The sequence below is a fragment of the Thalassophryne amazonica genome, chromosome 1 (assembly GCF_902500255.1).
Source record: "Thalassophryne amazonica chromosome 1, fThaAma1.1, whole genome shotgun sequence".
Lineage (NCBI taxonomy): Eukaryota > Metazoa > Chordata > Actinopteri > Batrachoidiformes > Batrachoididae > Thalassophryne > Thalassophryne amazonica.
The window spans coordinates 158,686,349-158,703,722 of record NC_047103.1 but is presented as its reverse complement, the minus strand read 5'-3'; the positions used below and the strand labels follow the sequence as shown (position 1 = coordinate 158,703,722).

General features: G+C 40.6%; 1 protein-coding gene across 4 annotated transcripts in view; it reads right to left on the bottom strand.

Moving 5' to 3' along the window:
• Window positions 1-17,374, bottom strand: part of LOC117516430 (partitioning defective 3 homolog B-like) — a 417,292-nt gene that overhangs the window by 230,599 nt on the left and 169,319 nt on the right. For 2 of the 4 annotated variants that reach the window (XM_034177373.1, XM_034177374.1), the window contains exons 12-13: window positions 14,081-14,242; window positions 12,902-12,988 (exon numbers count right to left, since the gene is read on the bottom strand). In XM_034177373.1, the coding sequence (XP_034033264.1) occupies window positions 12,902-12,988; window positions 14,081-14,242 (249 nt within the window). The remainder of the gene's footprint in view (window positions 1-12,901; window positions 12,989-14,080; window positions 14,243-17,374) is intronic. The other 2 variants (XM_034177375.1, XM_034177377.1) reach the window with 1 other exon arrangement.

Genomic DNA, 17,374 nt, shown 5'->3' with positions numbered 1-17,374 from the left:
CTAGAAATCAAATGTTGCCCAATAACATTTATCAACACAAACACACTATCAGTGGTTGTCACAGTTCCGCTAATCCGCTAACCGCTAATTATCTAAGATAATGCTTTTATTATCAGATTAGCTTTTCAGATAACTTTGAAAACCATCATCGGACCAATTATCTTCTGATAAGTTTTGGTCCGATAATTTTTAGACCGCTAACATTTTTGCAGACGTAGCTTGTTGTAGTAGATGCACAGTTCTATCCTCTACAAGCAGAGAAGAGCTGGTTCCAGAAGAAACCGCTCTATCCTTTGTAAGCAAAGGAGAACTGGTCATATAAAAGAAAAAAAAAATTTTCTTTTGACCCCATACTAATACACTGGCAACAGCACCCAAGTCATCCAGAGTCATGCAGTTTTAACTTATGGTTAAAATTTTAATCAAACTAATTTCAGACAAGTTATTTAAATTAACGTCACGTCTGAAGTTTTATAAAGTGAAAATATCAGATGTATAGAATAGAATGCTTTTTATTGTCATTATACACAAGGTACAACGAAATTAAAATTAAAAGACAACTCCCGTAGTGCAAAGGTGTGAAAGTAAATATAAAAAGAAATAAGAATATATACATGTATTTACAAAGGAGCCAGTAGGTGTATATATATATAGAAGTCTGTGCTATTCATTGCATTCACCTTTATAAAAAATAAATGCAATGAATAATGCAGACTGTAGGCTAATGTGCATTCAATACTCGTATTGCAGTTGGGTAGAACATGTTGAGTCTGGATGTGCGGGCCTTGATGGACCGGTACCTCTTTCCTGAGGGCAGCAGTGAGAACAGGCTGTGCCCGGGGTGTGAACCATCGAAGCTGATGCTTCTGGCCCTGCGCAGACATCTGGTGTTATAGATGTCTGACAGAGAGGACAGCTGCGCTCCTATGATGTTCTGTGCTGACTTCCTGACTCTCTCCAGAGCCTTCTTGTCAGCCTGAGAGCAGCTCCTGTACCACACCAAGATGTTGTTGGTGAGGACACTCTCTACAGAACACCTATAGAAGGACAGCAGCAGTTCCTAGGACAGGTTGAACTTCCTCAGTGACCTTAAAAAGTACAGACACTGCTGTGCCTTTTTCACAAGGGTATTGGTGTTGGTGCCCCATGTAAGGTCCTGAGAAATGTATGTTCCCAGGAACTTGAAGTCACTGACCCTCTCTACGGTGTCTCCCTGAATGAGAAGGGGGGGGGGGGGGGGGGGGTCCTCCCTCTTCCGCCTAAAATCTAGCACCAACTCCTTTGTTTTTGAGGATTTAAGTGTCAGGTTATTTAGGGAGCACCAAGTAGTGAGGTTCAGGACCTCCTCTCTGTAGGCTGTCTCATCGTTGTTGTGAATCAGCCCAACAACAGTAGTGTCATCCGCAAATTTGACAAAGATGTTGCTGCTGTGGGTTGGTGCACAGTCATGGGTCTACAAAGTGTACAGCATGGGGCTGAGCACACAGCCCTGAGGGGCCCCAGTGCTCACTGTCAGCACTGAGTGAGGAGTGGTGGGACCCCATCTTGACTGACTGTAGACGGTTGGTGAGAAAGTCTCTGATCCATCTGCAGGTGTGCTCGCCAATGCCCAGACTGTGCAGTTTGAACATCAGTCTGCTTGGAACAAGTGTGTTAAAATGTTTTAGTTTTAAAGTAATGCACTAATTTTGAAGGTTTTAGTGTGGACATGCAGCTGTGCTCAGTGCATTATGGGTATTCACGAAAGAAGAAATGCATTTGAGACACTCTGATCAGGCTCCACACGGACAACAGCATTAAACTCTTTGTATATTGTGCCTAAAACTCTTGTAAATATATTCTCTGGGTTTATAGAGGTTGTTATTGTGTTTGTTTTATAAATGTAAAAATGCCAGAAGAAGCCCAGGTTGCGCCTCCAAAAGCCGAAAAGTCTGTTAAATTGTGATTCAAAATGCATAGAACACTGCCATCTACTGGTGACCAGTTATATCACAGTGTTGTCGACCGCAGGATTTTAAAATTATCTGTAGGGTTCCAAAACCTAAGAGACCCCACACGTGGAGATACAAAAAAAGTCATAGATCTGACAGGTTTAGTTGTACAGTATGTGGTGTGCAGCCACACGGTAAAGACAACACACACAAACAGATTTCACACACGAACATTCCCAGGTCAGACACCTCACTTTCTGATTGGCTGCATGTCACATTAAGCTCCTCCCGTCCTTCTTAACACATCACACATGGCAGGAATATCTGATAAGATTATATTTAGTGTCATCACGATTGTCAGGGCGTCCTTAAAATTGTTGGAAGGGGAAGATCGGGTCCGATATCGGCCTAATTATCTTGCCATGTGAACCAGGCTTGATGTTATGACACCTCACGGAGCGACTGATTGATGCGTTATGACACCGCACGAACATGTTTTCACTATTATTTGATTTCTTTGTGCGACTGACATTGTTATTCAGACATTCAAAAGGTGATTCCTATCACCACACAACTCCAACCACACACGAGAAAGTTTTTTTGACAGTTCTTGTTATTGAAAGAAACCTCTTATCCCTAACTGGATAGAGTTGTGATGTCATCACGTGTGCGTTTAGGTACTGTCTAGCGGGATCTTGAAAGTTTCTTTATTTTTTTATACAAATGAAAAAAATTACATATTTTATAAAAGCACATTTATTTGTAAACACTAGCACGTTACATTGATTCACTTGTGTTGGTTTTTACATAGAATGAATGAATCAACCAATCAGTATGAGCGGAGGCTTAGTTACCCATAATCCCCTTTGGGCATCTGTGTGTTAATGTTCAAATCTTCAGAATTAGTGCATTATTTTAAAATTAACAGATATGTGTTATATATCACTTTGTACATTATAAGAGTTTTCATTAATGTAGTTATTCTATCTGGAATAATTTTATTTTTAAAGCAAAACCATAATTCAAATCTGCTTTCCATTTCAAGACCTCTGCCTCATCGCGGGATCACTGTATCCTGTCAGGGTAAATGACGCTTTTCTACAGCAGGGGGCTGTTGGCTGTTTGGGTTTGTGATCGCCGTTGGTTCTATTAGAAGCTTTAGGGGTGTTTAAACTCAAAATCAGCTTCTTAGTAGCTGAGAGTGTATGGGAGGCAAAATTTAAAGTTATCGGTTATCTGTAGCTTCTGATAGGTTTTTAGGCAGTTTATCGGTATAGCGTTAAAAAAGATAACTTTTCAGTTAGCTGATTACCAGTTATCGAAGCTAAGTTTTTGGTTAGCTGTGCCCACCACTGCACAAAATCAGAACTTTGTCCTCACCTGTGTCTTGGGTCCAGTTTCATAAAATGGCCTAATCTTTTAGTCTACTAAACTTACTTAGTCGACTACGATTAGTCGGCCAACATTAGCGTCTAATCACCATTTCACATTGACGGCTAAACTTGCAGATTAGCCATTTTACGCTAGTTGATGATTTTCACGGTCATAGTAGCCTCACGAATGCTGTGGCCAAGAAACGCCTCCAATGCGCAACAGTTTTGTTTACTTCCAGGTTGGTCGGTCTGCTACAAACATGGCTGAGTCCGTCGCAGCACAGGAGAAGCGCTCCCAACCTTGGCATCCATAAACACCCGCTCTTGCCGCAAGTCTCTCCTTCCTTCCTCCTCCATCAAGTGGTGGTACATGATAGCCGCCTTTTTTGAGGTAAGACACTGACGTTTTGTCAACTAAAATAAGATTAGCCTCCTCTGTATGAGACTAAAAAGTTTAGTTGGGTAACGTGAAACTTTAACCGACTAAACGCTTTGTGCAACGACTAATGTCAAAATCGGCGAAGTGAGTTTAGTCCACTAAACTAGACTACACTGGTCTATGAAACCAGGCCCTGGTGCGACTCTTCACTCTGTAAATAATTTGCTGAGCAGGGTCTCTTAGTATCAGAATTAGACCATCTGGGAGTTCTGATCTCGTCAGAGCTGTTCTTAATGGTAAGCGTGCTGTAATTATGCATGTGTAGTTTAAAAAAAAAAAAAGAAAGAAATTTAACAGTCACTTAAATGCTGCTAAAACTCACTAAATCATAATTTATCCTCTCATGAGGAGATTATGAAGAAATATCAGCAAAATGAGAGGAATTATCCGTGCACTGAAAAACAGCGTTAACTATAAAATGTCATTAACGCACGTGCTCGTGTCCATTAACACTAATTGTTGTCTGATTTTTATAACTTGTGGATTTTTTTTTTGTTGGACTGCAGCAAACAGTTGCTGGAAATGCTGCTCTACATTTGCAAGACAATGTATGATAAAGCAGTAAGAGTGACCGATTATTACTGCATGCAGACTACGAAATGACTGAAGGTAAAGTGATCATCTTCTCAAGGATGACTAGGAAATTACGGTGAAGATGAGGCAACACACTGACCAACAGGAGAACCTTTACAGCAATGGTCTCCAAACTATTCCAGAAAGGGCCGAGAGGGTGCAGGTTCTCTTTGCAGCCACTGACTCCAGCAGGTGATTTCACTGATTAACATCACTTGGAGCAGGTGGGATGAGTTCATCAGTGAAATCACCTGCTGGAGTCAGTGGCTGCAAAGAAAACCTGCACCCTCTCGGCCCTTTCTGGAATAGTTTGGAGACCACTGCTTTACAGGAACAACGTGCACAGTTCTCTGCCACATTCAAGGTGACATCATTCTCAAATTAACTTCACCAATTACAGTGCAGGGAGCTACATTTGCTATACTGGTGAAATGTATACGCTAGGGTAGTTAATAAATTAACTAACGCAGATAAATCACATGCTTCAAACAGTAACATTTTTGTGTCAACCACCCACTTTGTTTGGAATTAAAAGCAAAATGCTGCCAAGATAGTAGACTGTTTTTTTTAATCATTATTTAATTAAAAAATTAATTTAATTAATCTTTTTTAATTAATAAATAATTAAAAAAAATTTTTTTTGAATCACAAAATACTCATCTGCTGGTGGAAAATGTTGAAATTATGATATGCAGTGGGTTAACCTCAAAATGTAAACATTCCCCCGTGATTAACAGGGAATGCAAAAGACTAATTGAGTCAAGTTATTCAGTGAGTAACTCTGTAAAACTACAGCATATTTGGGCAGAAGCTTTTGGGTTCTCCAACATATAGGTGAGGATCAGTGAACCTCCTATTTTTGGCAATGTTGGTTGGCATGTTCTAACGTAATTTAGTCATCCTTTTATATATTTGTTTCAATGGGAATGTTTGCACAATGGGACACACTTGGGCTTGTTCATGCAGGAACACAAATAGGAGACCTTTTGTATGTAATTCAAGAAACCCTTGTTGCAAAGTGCAAGGTCTTGCTGGCCACTAAGGACAGGACAGGTCAGGGAGCATATGCTGGTGTAACGCAACATCACATCCACCACACCACAGAGCTGCCTTGGGTCCGAGATGGCAACCATTCAGGCAGAAAACTGGTCCATTCCCACATCTCTAAAATATTTAAAGTCACATCTATCTGGCTGAGGCAGATAAATGTGACCACAGACAGGCAAACAGATGCCCATGAAGGAGACCTTTGCTTTAGTGTTCTAATATGAGACGCAACATTAAATGTGTTGGATGTTTGCTTCTGAATGCATTCAGGCAAACTTCAGTACTTATGATCCATGTAACCATCAATGTAAAAATTAAGTTAATAATGAGAGATTGTGTGAAAATCATAAACTGTGGATATACAGAGTTAGAGCAAGTATGCACATCAACACATTATACACTGTTTAATACGGCGTGATGCAGTATTTTTGTGCCTATTTACTGCTTGAATTATTAAATTTTGTTAATCATTTCTGAAAACATAGCTTTGCAACCGCAAACACAAAACAAATACAAAAAATAACATCTTACAACATCACACAACAACAAAACTGAAATAGATTTCTTGGATCTGCTCGTGGATCCCACCGCTTCATCAAACATCTTGAAAATGAGTCCATATTTATTTTCAGGAGCAAAACTACCAGAAGAAACAAGTAGCAACATAACCTCCAGGCTGAATGCTTTCAGATCATCCTGAGCACGCTAGCAATGTAGGTTATGTTATCCAACAGCCATCCAACACAACAAAGCCCTTCCACCACAAGAATGGCACATGCAGGCTGGTGGGTACCGGCGCCGCTGGGAGGATGAAAGAATCCTTTTTTGGTCAAACTGACAGGAACTACAGTTGTCTTGCACACACTGTGCAAAAATAATGATCTGAATCAAAGTGTACAGTAATGAACGGTGTCCTGGTGGGGTGTTTTCAGACAGGCGTGCAGTCCCTGGAGTATCATTAGCTTACATCTTCATATGGTCCTCTGTCATAGCTGTCAATCACTTTAAAGTCCGCCTATATGTATGATGTATGTATCTGCACACAGGGGTTCAGTGTCATCACCATAGTTACACCATCCCTCCACCCATTCATCCATCTACCTCCATAAACCGATGGGCTGCCTGAGGCTTTTGAAGCAGCCGGCCAGACAGGCAGCCAGATATCTTAATCCCACAACAATAAGTAAACAGGGGGATCCATCTATCAATCCACCCCCCAACCTACAGCTGCATACAAAAGGCTTGTGAAAGGCTTAGCCTTGCGTCACCCAACTGTCAACTGTGTCACCCACCCCACCCACATATCACACGGCTCAGGATAGAGAGCAATAGAGGAAGGCAAACCAATCCTATTTATGTTTTATTGGGGATGCTATCGTGGCACTTACAGCACAGACTAAGGAAAGGAGACGAAGACCAGTTATTTCCATCAACGATAACCAAAAGAATCCTAATTTTGAAATTTGACTATTACAAAGTTGTTTGACTGAAAAAAGTAGGCATCAAGCAGCAACCTTTGGAGCTTAAAAAATAACAATAAAGCCAATGTATAATTGCCAAATCTTGCTTGTAGTTCCTTGATACCAAAAACGGTTTTAGTCTATATAGCTAGTTTTCTCAATCTTGACAACTGTACAGGGGGTAAACTTTTATATCACCCATCCATTTAACCTATTTTAAGACCTAAACTTATGAATAATTAGAGGTGTGGTCACTGAGTGACAGCTAGTGTGTTGGCCAGTTGAGGGCCCTACTTGTGCAGGCCAGCAGTAGTTGTTTGTGGCTGCCCCGTGTTTGTCTTTTCTGATAATTTTATTACAAATATCTGGGAAAATATGGATTGCTGGACTGGTTGCCTGTCCTGGATGAACCGTGCTTCTTGTCCATGCAGGGACAAGTAGGCTTCTTTCGTCACATTGGTCTAGTTCACGCTCCACCTCTTTACCATTTAAGGGTTGGCTACGAGTCCGGCAGAGTCAGGCTTGATGGCCACATTTAGACTCACCTCAATTGAGAAAACCTACGGGTGATGTACCTGAGGGTTTTTCCAGCATATACACAGTCTACAGTAATGATATACAGGTCGTGTTGGAGTTTGTCCCCTTCGGCTGTGCACTTCCCCTCATTACAGCTAAACTCAAAAAGCACATTTTAGTGCCTGAGTAAATCAAACATGGGAACTCTTCAAACCACTATTTGTGATATACAGTAATTACATTAACCCCTCAGACACCAATATCATTAAACCAATGTTCTATCGATAGAATGTGAAAAGCGTCCAAAATGCCACTGTGCAGCTGAGCACCGACTGTTGACATAACAATCACCGTCTCTCCTACTTTTTCATCCAACTGGCAGCCACCATTTCATGAATGAGTTTATTTTAGGCAGTCAACTTTATACCTTTAATTTGAATAACAGCGCACAAAAGTTCTAGCACCATCTTCTTGGCTAATGTGCGATCATTGATTCCATCACTGTCTGGTACACCGCTGCCACTGCTAAGGACAGAAGGAGACTGCAGTGTATCATCCATGCAGCAGAGAAGGTGACTGACTGCAATCTGCCATCCCTACAGGACCTGTATACCTCCAAGGACGTGAGGCCAGCAAGGAAGATAGTGGCTGATCTCTCCCACCCAGCACACAAACTTTTTGTCACACTCCACTCTGGCAGGAGGCTGAGGCCCATCAGGACTAAAACCTCAAGACACAAAAACAGCTTCTTTCCATCTGCAGCTGGACTCATAAACAATGCCAGAGATCCTCACTTACTCTGCCTCCCTCTCCCACTACCACAAAGTACAGATTGATCATCCCTGTACTGAAAGGTATTGTAAATCTATACTCCAATTACCTGTTGCTGCACTGTCCCATTCCATTAAGTTTTACTTATTTAACAGTTTTCTTCTTATAGAAGAAATTTTTTTATGCACAAATAACATCTGATGAAAATTCACTGTATGTGTGAACTTACTTGGCAATAAATTAGATTCTGATCTATCCCCGAACATCAATTTCATTATCGACCAAATACTTGCTTCTCTTTAGCCCGTTATCACTGTGCTTTCTGCTGTTTTAGTGTTTGTGTTGGTTTTCATTTTGCTTTTCTATATATGGACAAGATACTTTGTCAGTATTGTCTCAGTCCACCCAGCTGTAAATGGTTACTGGCTTTGGCTGGGAAAGTAACCTGCATTGGACTGGTGTACAGACCAGGGCGAGTCAGACCAGACTCTGTTGTGCTTCACTGTTCAGAATCCTGGAGATAAGCACCAACACCAACAGGCCTCTAGTCCTATATAGAATGATGTCTTGTACAACCCCTGGCAAAAATTATGGAATCACCGGGCCTCAGAGGATGTTCATTCAGTTGGTTAATTTTGTAGAAAAAAAAGCAGATCACAGACATGACACAAAACTAAAGTCATTTCAAATGGCAACTTTCTGGCTTTAAGAAACACTATAAGAAATCAGGAAAAAAAATGTGGCAGTCAGTAATGGTTACTTTTTTAGACCAAGCAGAGGGAAAAAAATATGGAATCACTCAATTCTGAAGAAAAAAATTATGGAATCATGAAAAACAAAAGAACGCTCCAACACATCATTAGTATTTTGTTGCACCACCTCTGGCTTTTATAACAGCTTGCAGTCTCTGAGGCATGGACTTAATGAGTGACAAACAGTACTCTTCATCAATCTGGCTCCAACTTTCTCTGATTGCTGTTGCCAGATCAGCTTTGCAGGTTGGAGCCTTGTCATGGACCATTTTCTTCAACTTCCACCAAAGATTTTCAATTGGATTAAGATCCGGACTATTTGCAGGCCATGACATTGACCCTATGTGTCTTTTTGCAAGGAATGTTTTCACAGTTTTTGCTCTATAGCAAGATGCATTATCATCTTGAGAAATGATTTCATCATCCCCAAACATCCTTTCAATTGATGGGATAAGAAAAGTGTCCAAAATATCAATGTAAACTTGTGCATTTATTGATGATGTAATGACAGCCATCTCCCCAGTGCCTTTACCTGACATGCAGCCCCATATCATCAATGACTGTGGAAATTTACATGTTCTCTTCAGGCAGTCATCTTTATAAATCTCATTGGAACGGCACCAAACAAAAGTTCCAGCATCATCACCTTGCCCAATGCAGATTCGAGATTCATCACTGAATATGACTTTCATCCAGTCATCCACAGTCCACGATTGCTTTTCCTTAGCCCATTGTAACCTTGTTTTTTTCTGTTTAGGTGTTAATGATGGCTTTCGTTTAGCTTTTCTGTATGTAAATCCCATTTCCTTTAGGCGGTTTCTTACAGTTCAGTCACAGACGTTGACTCCAGTTTCCTCCCATTCGTTCCTCATTTGTTTTGTTGTGCATTTTCGATTTTTGAGACATATTGCTTTAAGTTTTCTGTCTTGACGCTTTGATGTCTTCCTTGGTCTGCCAGTATGTTTGCCTTTAACAACCCTCCCATGTTGTTTGTATTTGGTCCAGAGTTTAGACACAGCTGACTGTGAACAACCAACATCTTTTGCAACATTGCGTGATGATTTACCCTCTTAAGAGTTTGATAATCCTCTCCTTTGTTTCAATTGACATCTCTCGTGTTGGAGCCATGATTCATGTCAGTCCATTTGGTGCAACAGCTCTCCAAGGTGTGATCACTCCTTTTTAGATGCAGACTAACGAGCAGATCTGATTTGATGCAGGTGTTAGTTTTGGGGATGAAAATTTACAGGGTGATTCCATCATTTATTCCTCAGAATTGAGTGAGTCCATTTTTTTTTCCCTCTGCTTGGTCTAAAAAAGTAACCGTTACTGATTGCCACAATTATTTTTCCTGATTTCTTATAGTGTTTCTTAAAGCCAGAAAGTTGCCATTTGAAATTACTTTAGTTTTGTGTCATGTCTGTGATCTGCTTTTTTTCTACAAAATTAAACAACTGAATGAACATCCTACGAGGCCGATGATTCCATAATTATTGCCAGGGGTTGTATATATTACCATTAAACAATCACCTAAAGTGCTGTGGAATGTCACTTTTGGAAAAAGTCAGTCATGGTTCATATTGGACTTGAAGAGACGGAGTAAATCAAGAAGCTGCTCATTTCCCCGCTTGTCACGCTCACAGCTGTCACACAGTGAGTCCATCCATCCAGCAATATGAAGCAGCACATGAAGTAAACTGCTTGTGTGATATGTTCATTCAAACACACGTGTGAAGAAAAATTCCAAGACGAATAAAGGACGATTAAGGGCAAACAGGCAGAAAACGCAAAGGTTTTTGTTTAACATTCCATGCTGTTGGCTTTTGAACATTCATCACATCTGAACAGCCCCTGCAAGTTTTCATAACTGGTGCTTCTACCCTTGAGACAGTTTTCATTTTCCTGAAAAATTTTCATTATTCGCTCAATCGCAGTGAATGTACGACACAGTGCAGCTTTAAAAGAAGAAATCTTGACTGAGAAGTGATGCGTGATACTTAAGGTTCTCCTGTGAGAACTGCCACTTCATTTATTTTAATGAAACGTGTCCTGATTCCTGTTTGCAGTGAGTAATGGTTTTTTGTTTTTTTAAAGGTAGAAGAAAGTCTGAGGATAAAAAAAGGAATAAGGAGCTCAATGTCATATAATTAAAAAGAGTGCAGAAGAAGGCAGCCGCTGGAAAGCACCACAGAGACAAACACCAACATGCAGGAGGTTTGAGATGAGCTTTATTTACAGAGGAAAAACAAGTGAGATCAGAAAGCAGAGCACACATTCAGTGAAAACAATAAGAATATTTTAAAAAAGCAAAAGGCAGAACTACACACAGACAAAACAGGAAGGAGCAGAATCAACCAAAATCTGAAGTCCAATCAACAGTACAATCAGCATGAGCCAATCAGAAATGGATTTAGGAAAGGAGAGTTTTCCACAGGGAGGAATTTAGGATTTTTTCCAAATTTATGGATCATATCACAGGTGGCAGCCAAGCGGACTGAGCGTTTGTTTCCTGAGTGGAAGTTTTCTGTTTCTGCCCATTCTCCATGGAATGTGGAGATGTGTCAGGAAGGACAGCCGGTGTAAAAATTGTGTCAAATCAACATGCAGATTCTTATCAGATCTGCTGTGGTAAACCCACATGAAAAAGGCAAAAGAAGTTATGTTTTTATGGATTCTATGACAAAATGTGACCATTTTGGCAAACATTAAGGATTTCATCAAGATGAATAAGTTTCCGCTTCAAACTGTACGTTACTCCACATGTGGTGTGTGGTTTGGTGTGTGTATACACACACACACACACACACACACACACACACACACACACACACACACACACACACACACACACACACACAAAGGAGGAATGTTTTGGTTTTTTTGTCTTACTGTACTGCAAATGCAGCAAATTCTTTTCACAACACAGTGGGAGCGATATGTAATTTTAGAGATTAAATGAAGACAGTAATGGCTATAGCAGCCTGATGTTTGACCCAATGATTTTGACCTTCACCTAAACAACTGGAGCTCTGATCTTACTGGTGGAATTTTGGAATCCACCTAAATGTGTGTCATGTTTGGTCCAAATTGGGCTGACAAATCAAGCACCTTGACCTTTGCCAAAATTAAATTGTTAAGGGCGATTTTGGGGTCAACCTTCTTGACAAACCAAGTTTGGTGGAAATGAGCAGAATGATCTGGGAGGAGCAACCTGACTAACAGACATGACCTTGGTCCCAATGATTGACCTTTGGCAAATCTGTCCTTAACTAGTAGTACCAAACTTTTATGATCTTACAGTACGAGCAGCATCATGCACACAGAGTGTGTGTCATGGTCCAGACAGTGGAAGGTGGTGATGTCTGGTCAGAGTGGGGTCAAGCTTGTGTGCGTTTATATTGGTCTGCCTGCGGGTGGGAATCCGGCTGTGTGTGGGCGGGTCTCCGTACATTTGGCCCGCCATCGCCCTGATGTTTTCAGCGTAACTGCTCTGAATGATGTCGTGTGTGTGGGTGGCATCCACCCTGTGGCTCCGCGCGTGCATGGACCTACGGCTGTTCGATATGTTTTGCATGTTGCCGTCACAGTCTAAGAAAACGTGATTGCGCGTGCTGCCTAGCTTGTCATGCAGCTCTGTCATTGTTCGGCTGCGTGTGTGTCCATCTTCACGCAGTTCCCTGATTAAATTTTTCTCCTTTCCCTCTGTGGATCGTTGCATGCTGCTCAGCGTCTGTCTGCGCGGCTCAGCCCCAAACTGATACGTCACGCCTGTTGTGTACAACTTCCCCGTTTGGCTGAGCTCCAGTTTATCACGACACTGCTCATGATGCGCGCCCCTTTGTGCCAAGCCAAATGTGTAGCCGCTCTGCTGTCGAGTGAAGCTGTAGGTGTATCTCTTGTGCGTCTCGCCCGGCTGCTGTGCACAACGCTGCCTGTGGCAGTGCGGGTCTGACACACGCCACCTCACGGAGGGGAATAAGGAGGAGGAGCAGTGAGGCGGAAGCGGCTCCTGTTGGAGGCTGGCGTCACCCGCTCGTACCTGATTCCTGGAGCTCGTCTGGGGGTTGAGCTGATGGGTTGCAGTGCCGTTGGGCGCAAAGCTTGTCGCAGGGTTGACAGTGTTCATCTGTCATAAGAATAAATACAAAGCGTTTAATTCCCAGGCTTTGGAAAGGCTAAGCACATTCCCTGATAACAGACACATCAAAGAGTCCTTCCGCTCCACATTATTAAAGCGATAAGTCAAAAGCAATAACTGTTATCATTTTGTCAATGAGGACAAACGGACTAAAGCTGGTGAACTCTGATGTACCAAATCAATCCAAAAACCAATAATACCACTTAACAAAACAATAATAATATCCAAACAAATTCTACGGTCTGACGGTCAATGTCACAAAACTAAATTGCATGTTGAGCTTTGGATTGTTTTTGTTCAGCTGCATTCACAAACAGAGAACAATGGCATGAACAATCTTCTTCCAGTGAAGGTTTGATCCGAGTTAAATTGTCTAAGCAAAGTGACTCTACTGTAAAAATGTCGTTTTGCATTTTCAATCCACTGACACACATGCGATAATGAGACACAAGCATCTTTCGTGGAACCTCAGATGTCCCAGATATGCAGTCTGAGCAGGGATCAGAACAGCGGAGAAACGAGGATGAGACGTGTCATTGATTCCGCTGTCAAAACGGCGGCAGCTACTTATGAATAATCGGTGAACAAATCAGGCTGAGCTTGAGGTTTTAAAAAGCCTCACCTTTACAAAGTGTTACAGGTAACCAAATTCTGTAACCAAATCTTAAAATTTTTAACAATGTCCCAAATACTCCAACAAAAAGAAGAAAAAAAAAAAAACCCCTAAAAAAATTTAAGAGAAGGCTGTTATGTTCAAATGACTGCAAAAATCAAACAATGACATTTTGACACAGAATTATTCCTTCAGAGAGGCAGTATGGCAGTCTTTTTGAGTCAGGCACTGCCAAGATAAAGACATCCGAAGCCAATCCATTTGAGTTTCTAACCTACTTTTTGGGTGGTATCACGAAAGGTTTGCCCACAATATACACACAGTTGATGGGTCTTTACCCTACTCTGGCTCAAGATCAGTGCATGAAATGAAAACGGGAGTTTGTAAAATGCATAATCACAACCCAGAGTACTTCCTGTACCACAGATGTGACGACAGAGAGCTCTTGCAGCTTCGATCTGCTGTACCTGTCTGGCAGCTCGTAGCACGACAAGCTGAATGGTGCCTCTGGCGTTGCCCTCTGATGACATGGAGCGTCTCAGCATCTCCATGGCGGCGTGGTTGGAGCGTCCGAGCAGCGATTCGCCGTTCACCGCTATCAACTGGTCATTTACACTCAACCGGCCATCCTGTTGAAAAAAGAAGAGCAGAAAGTTATTCCTAGCATTTTGATAAAGCTAAGATCAGTTAGGAGACTCGCTGTTAAAAAAAAGAAAAAAAAAGTGGCTTTTTATTATAAGTTTACAATTATGACCCAGGTGGGATTTCAACCCCAATCCCCAACTCCAGAAGCACTATATGAGAGACACACATGACCCAGTTTATTTTTAATGCTGTGGTGCACATTTTTTCTGAAATATTCAGCAAGAATCCACAGAGCAATTATTCATGATCACAACATGAAAAAAATGTGATACTGTGTTGCACTCAATTCATTCACTCAAATATATACACACACATACACACACAACATTTTTTATTAGTATGACAAACAGAAAAGCATCAAAGTGATGCAAAACATTAAAGGTACAGTAATGTTTTGTGTTATATACCAAACCATTTGAAATATAACAAATTGTTTGTTTCTTTTCATGAAAATACATTTGAAAAAAATGGGGTTGTCTAGTATTGATGGATTTTTATAGATCATATGCATGCACAACAGTAGAACAGAACAGTTCCTCTAGCTTACAATGTTGCATGTCAGATAGGTACACTTATCATCCTTAAGTGAGCACATCTTAAAAATCATGCAAGTCTACCAGAAATTAATTTGATGCAAACTTGAACCTCATGTTGATAAATGCAGCATAGGCAAACAACTCCCAAGCTATTTCAAAACAAGACTGTCTTAAAAATACAGTCAGAGAAACTTGCCTTGATCTGAAAAATTCCAATGGGTCAGTTTGGCTGGTCTAGTTAGCTGCTAACTGTGCTTCATTTGTGTGAAAATATAATCTCTTTGTTATATACCGTGAGGAAAATAAGTATTTGAACACCCTGCGATTTTGCAAGTTCTCCCACTTAGAAATCATGGAGGGGTCTGAAATTTTCATCTTAGGTGCATGTCCACTGTGAGAGACATAAAAAAAAAAAATCCGGAAAGCACAATGTATGATTTTTTTAATATTTGTATGTTACTGCTGCAACTAAGTATTTCAACACCTACCAACCAGCAAAAATTCTGGCTCACACAGACCTGTTAATTTTTCTTTAAGAAGCCCTCTTATTCTGCACTCTTTACCTGTATTAATTGCACCTGTTTGAACTTGTTACCTGTATAAAAGACACCTGTTCACACAGTCAATCACACTCCAACTTGTCCACCATTGCCAAGACCAAAGAGCTGTCTAAGGACACCAGGGACAAAACTGGAGACCTGCACAAGGCTGGGATAGACTACAGGACAACAGGCAAGCAGCTTGGTAGAAGACAACAAATGTTATGATTATTTATTAGAAAGTGGAAGAAACACAAGATGACTGTCAATCTCCCTCGGTCTGGGATTCCATGCAAGATCTCACTTTGTGGAGTAAGGATGATTCTTAGAAAGCTCAGGACTACACGGGAGGACCTGGTCAATGACCTGAAGAGAGCTGGGACCACAGTCACAAAGATTACATTAGTAACACATGATGCTGTCATTGTTTAAAATCCTGCAGGGCAGCAAGGTCCCCCTGCTCAAGCCAGCACATGTCCAGGCCCATTTGAAGTTCACCAGTGACCATCTGGATGATCCAGAGGAGGCATGGGAGAAGGGCATGTGGTCAGATGAGACCAGAATAGAGCTTTTTGGAATCAACTCCACTTACCATGTTTAGAGGATGAGAACAACCCCAAGAAAACCATCCCAACCGTGAAGCATGGGGGTGGAAACATCATATTCTCAGGCCTGGCCAGTCTCCAGACCTGAACTCAATAGAAAATCTTTGGAGGGAGCTGAAACTCCAAACCTGAAAGATCTAGACAGGATCTGTATGGAGGAGTGGACCAAAATCCCTGCTGCAGTGTGTGCAAACCTGGTGAAAAACTACAGGAAATGTTTGACCTCTGTAATTGCAAACAAAGGCTACTGTACCGAATATTAACATTGGTTTTCACAGGTGTTCAAATACTTATTTGCAGCAGTAACATACAAAAAAATTATTTAAAAAATCATACATTGTGATTTCCGGATTTTTTTTAGATTATGTGTCTCACAGTGGACATGCAGCTAAGATGAAAATTTCAGACCCCTCCATGATTTCTAAGTGGGAGAACTTGCAAAATCGCAGGGTGTACAAATACTTATTTTCCTCACTGTATTATGTAAAAGCCAGCGAGAAATAAACACTTCTAAAGCGGAAAATTAGTTTTTGTAACCTGATAACACCTCTGAAATGATTTACAAAACATCTTGCGGATGTCAGCATGTACACTAACTTCTGCTAATTCAAAGCTAACTCCGGTCTTGTCAAAGGCACATGTACTCATACATGCACGCCCTCCTGCACATTTAATCAAAACGTAAAGAAAATGTTTATGATTGATTTTGATTTGATTTAATTTGAAGATTTATTTTGAACATAAAAGAAAAAATAAAACAGACAACATAAAATTAAAGTTAGTTCAAAAAGGAGTGAGAAGAAGTCAAAACTTGTCTAATCCCACCCCTTCTCCCTGTAAAATGATTTATATATCCATCCGTTTCCTTAAAATACTACTGACAATAATAATAATAATAGCAACAATAATACTAATAGTAACAATAATAATGATACAATGATACAATACAATTTTAGAAAAAAAAAGAAAGACATAAGGAACCCCAAAAAAAAAACAACAGAAAAGATAGACCCAACTAAAAATGAACATAAATCCATAAAACAAATATAGAAATAAATAATCAATAACAGTTTCCCATGAACACCTAGTGACTCTCACAACCCCACTTCATCCCTGTATCCCGTGAAAAGACATTCTTTATATTTTGTTTTAAAACTGTTTAATGTTTGGACACTGCATTAACTCCTCATTCATACTGTTCCAGAGTCTCACCCCACAGAATGAAATGTAGAATTGTTTCTTGTTTGTGTGGATTTTGTTCATTTTGAAGTTGTTTTTCCCTCTTAATTGATATCCCCCCTCTCGATCCTTTTTTGGTAAAAAGCCATTTTTTGCCTTGTACAAGATCTGTGCTGTTTGGAATTGTATTATGTCTGTTAATTTTAATAGTTTTAATTTTAAGAAGAGTGAGTGAGTATGGTCTTGATAGCCGACAT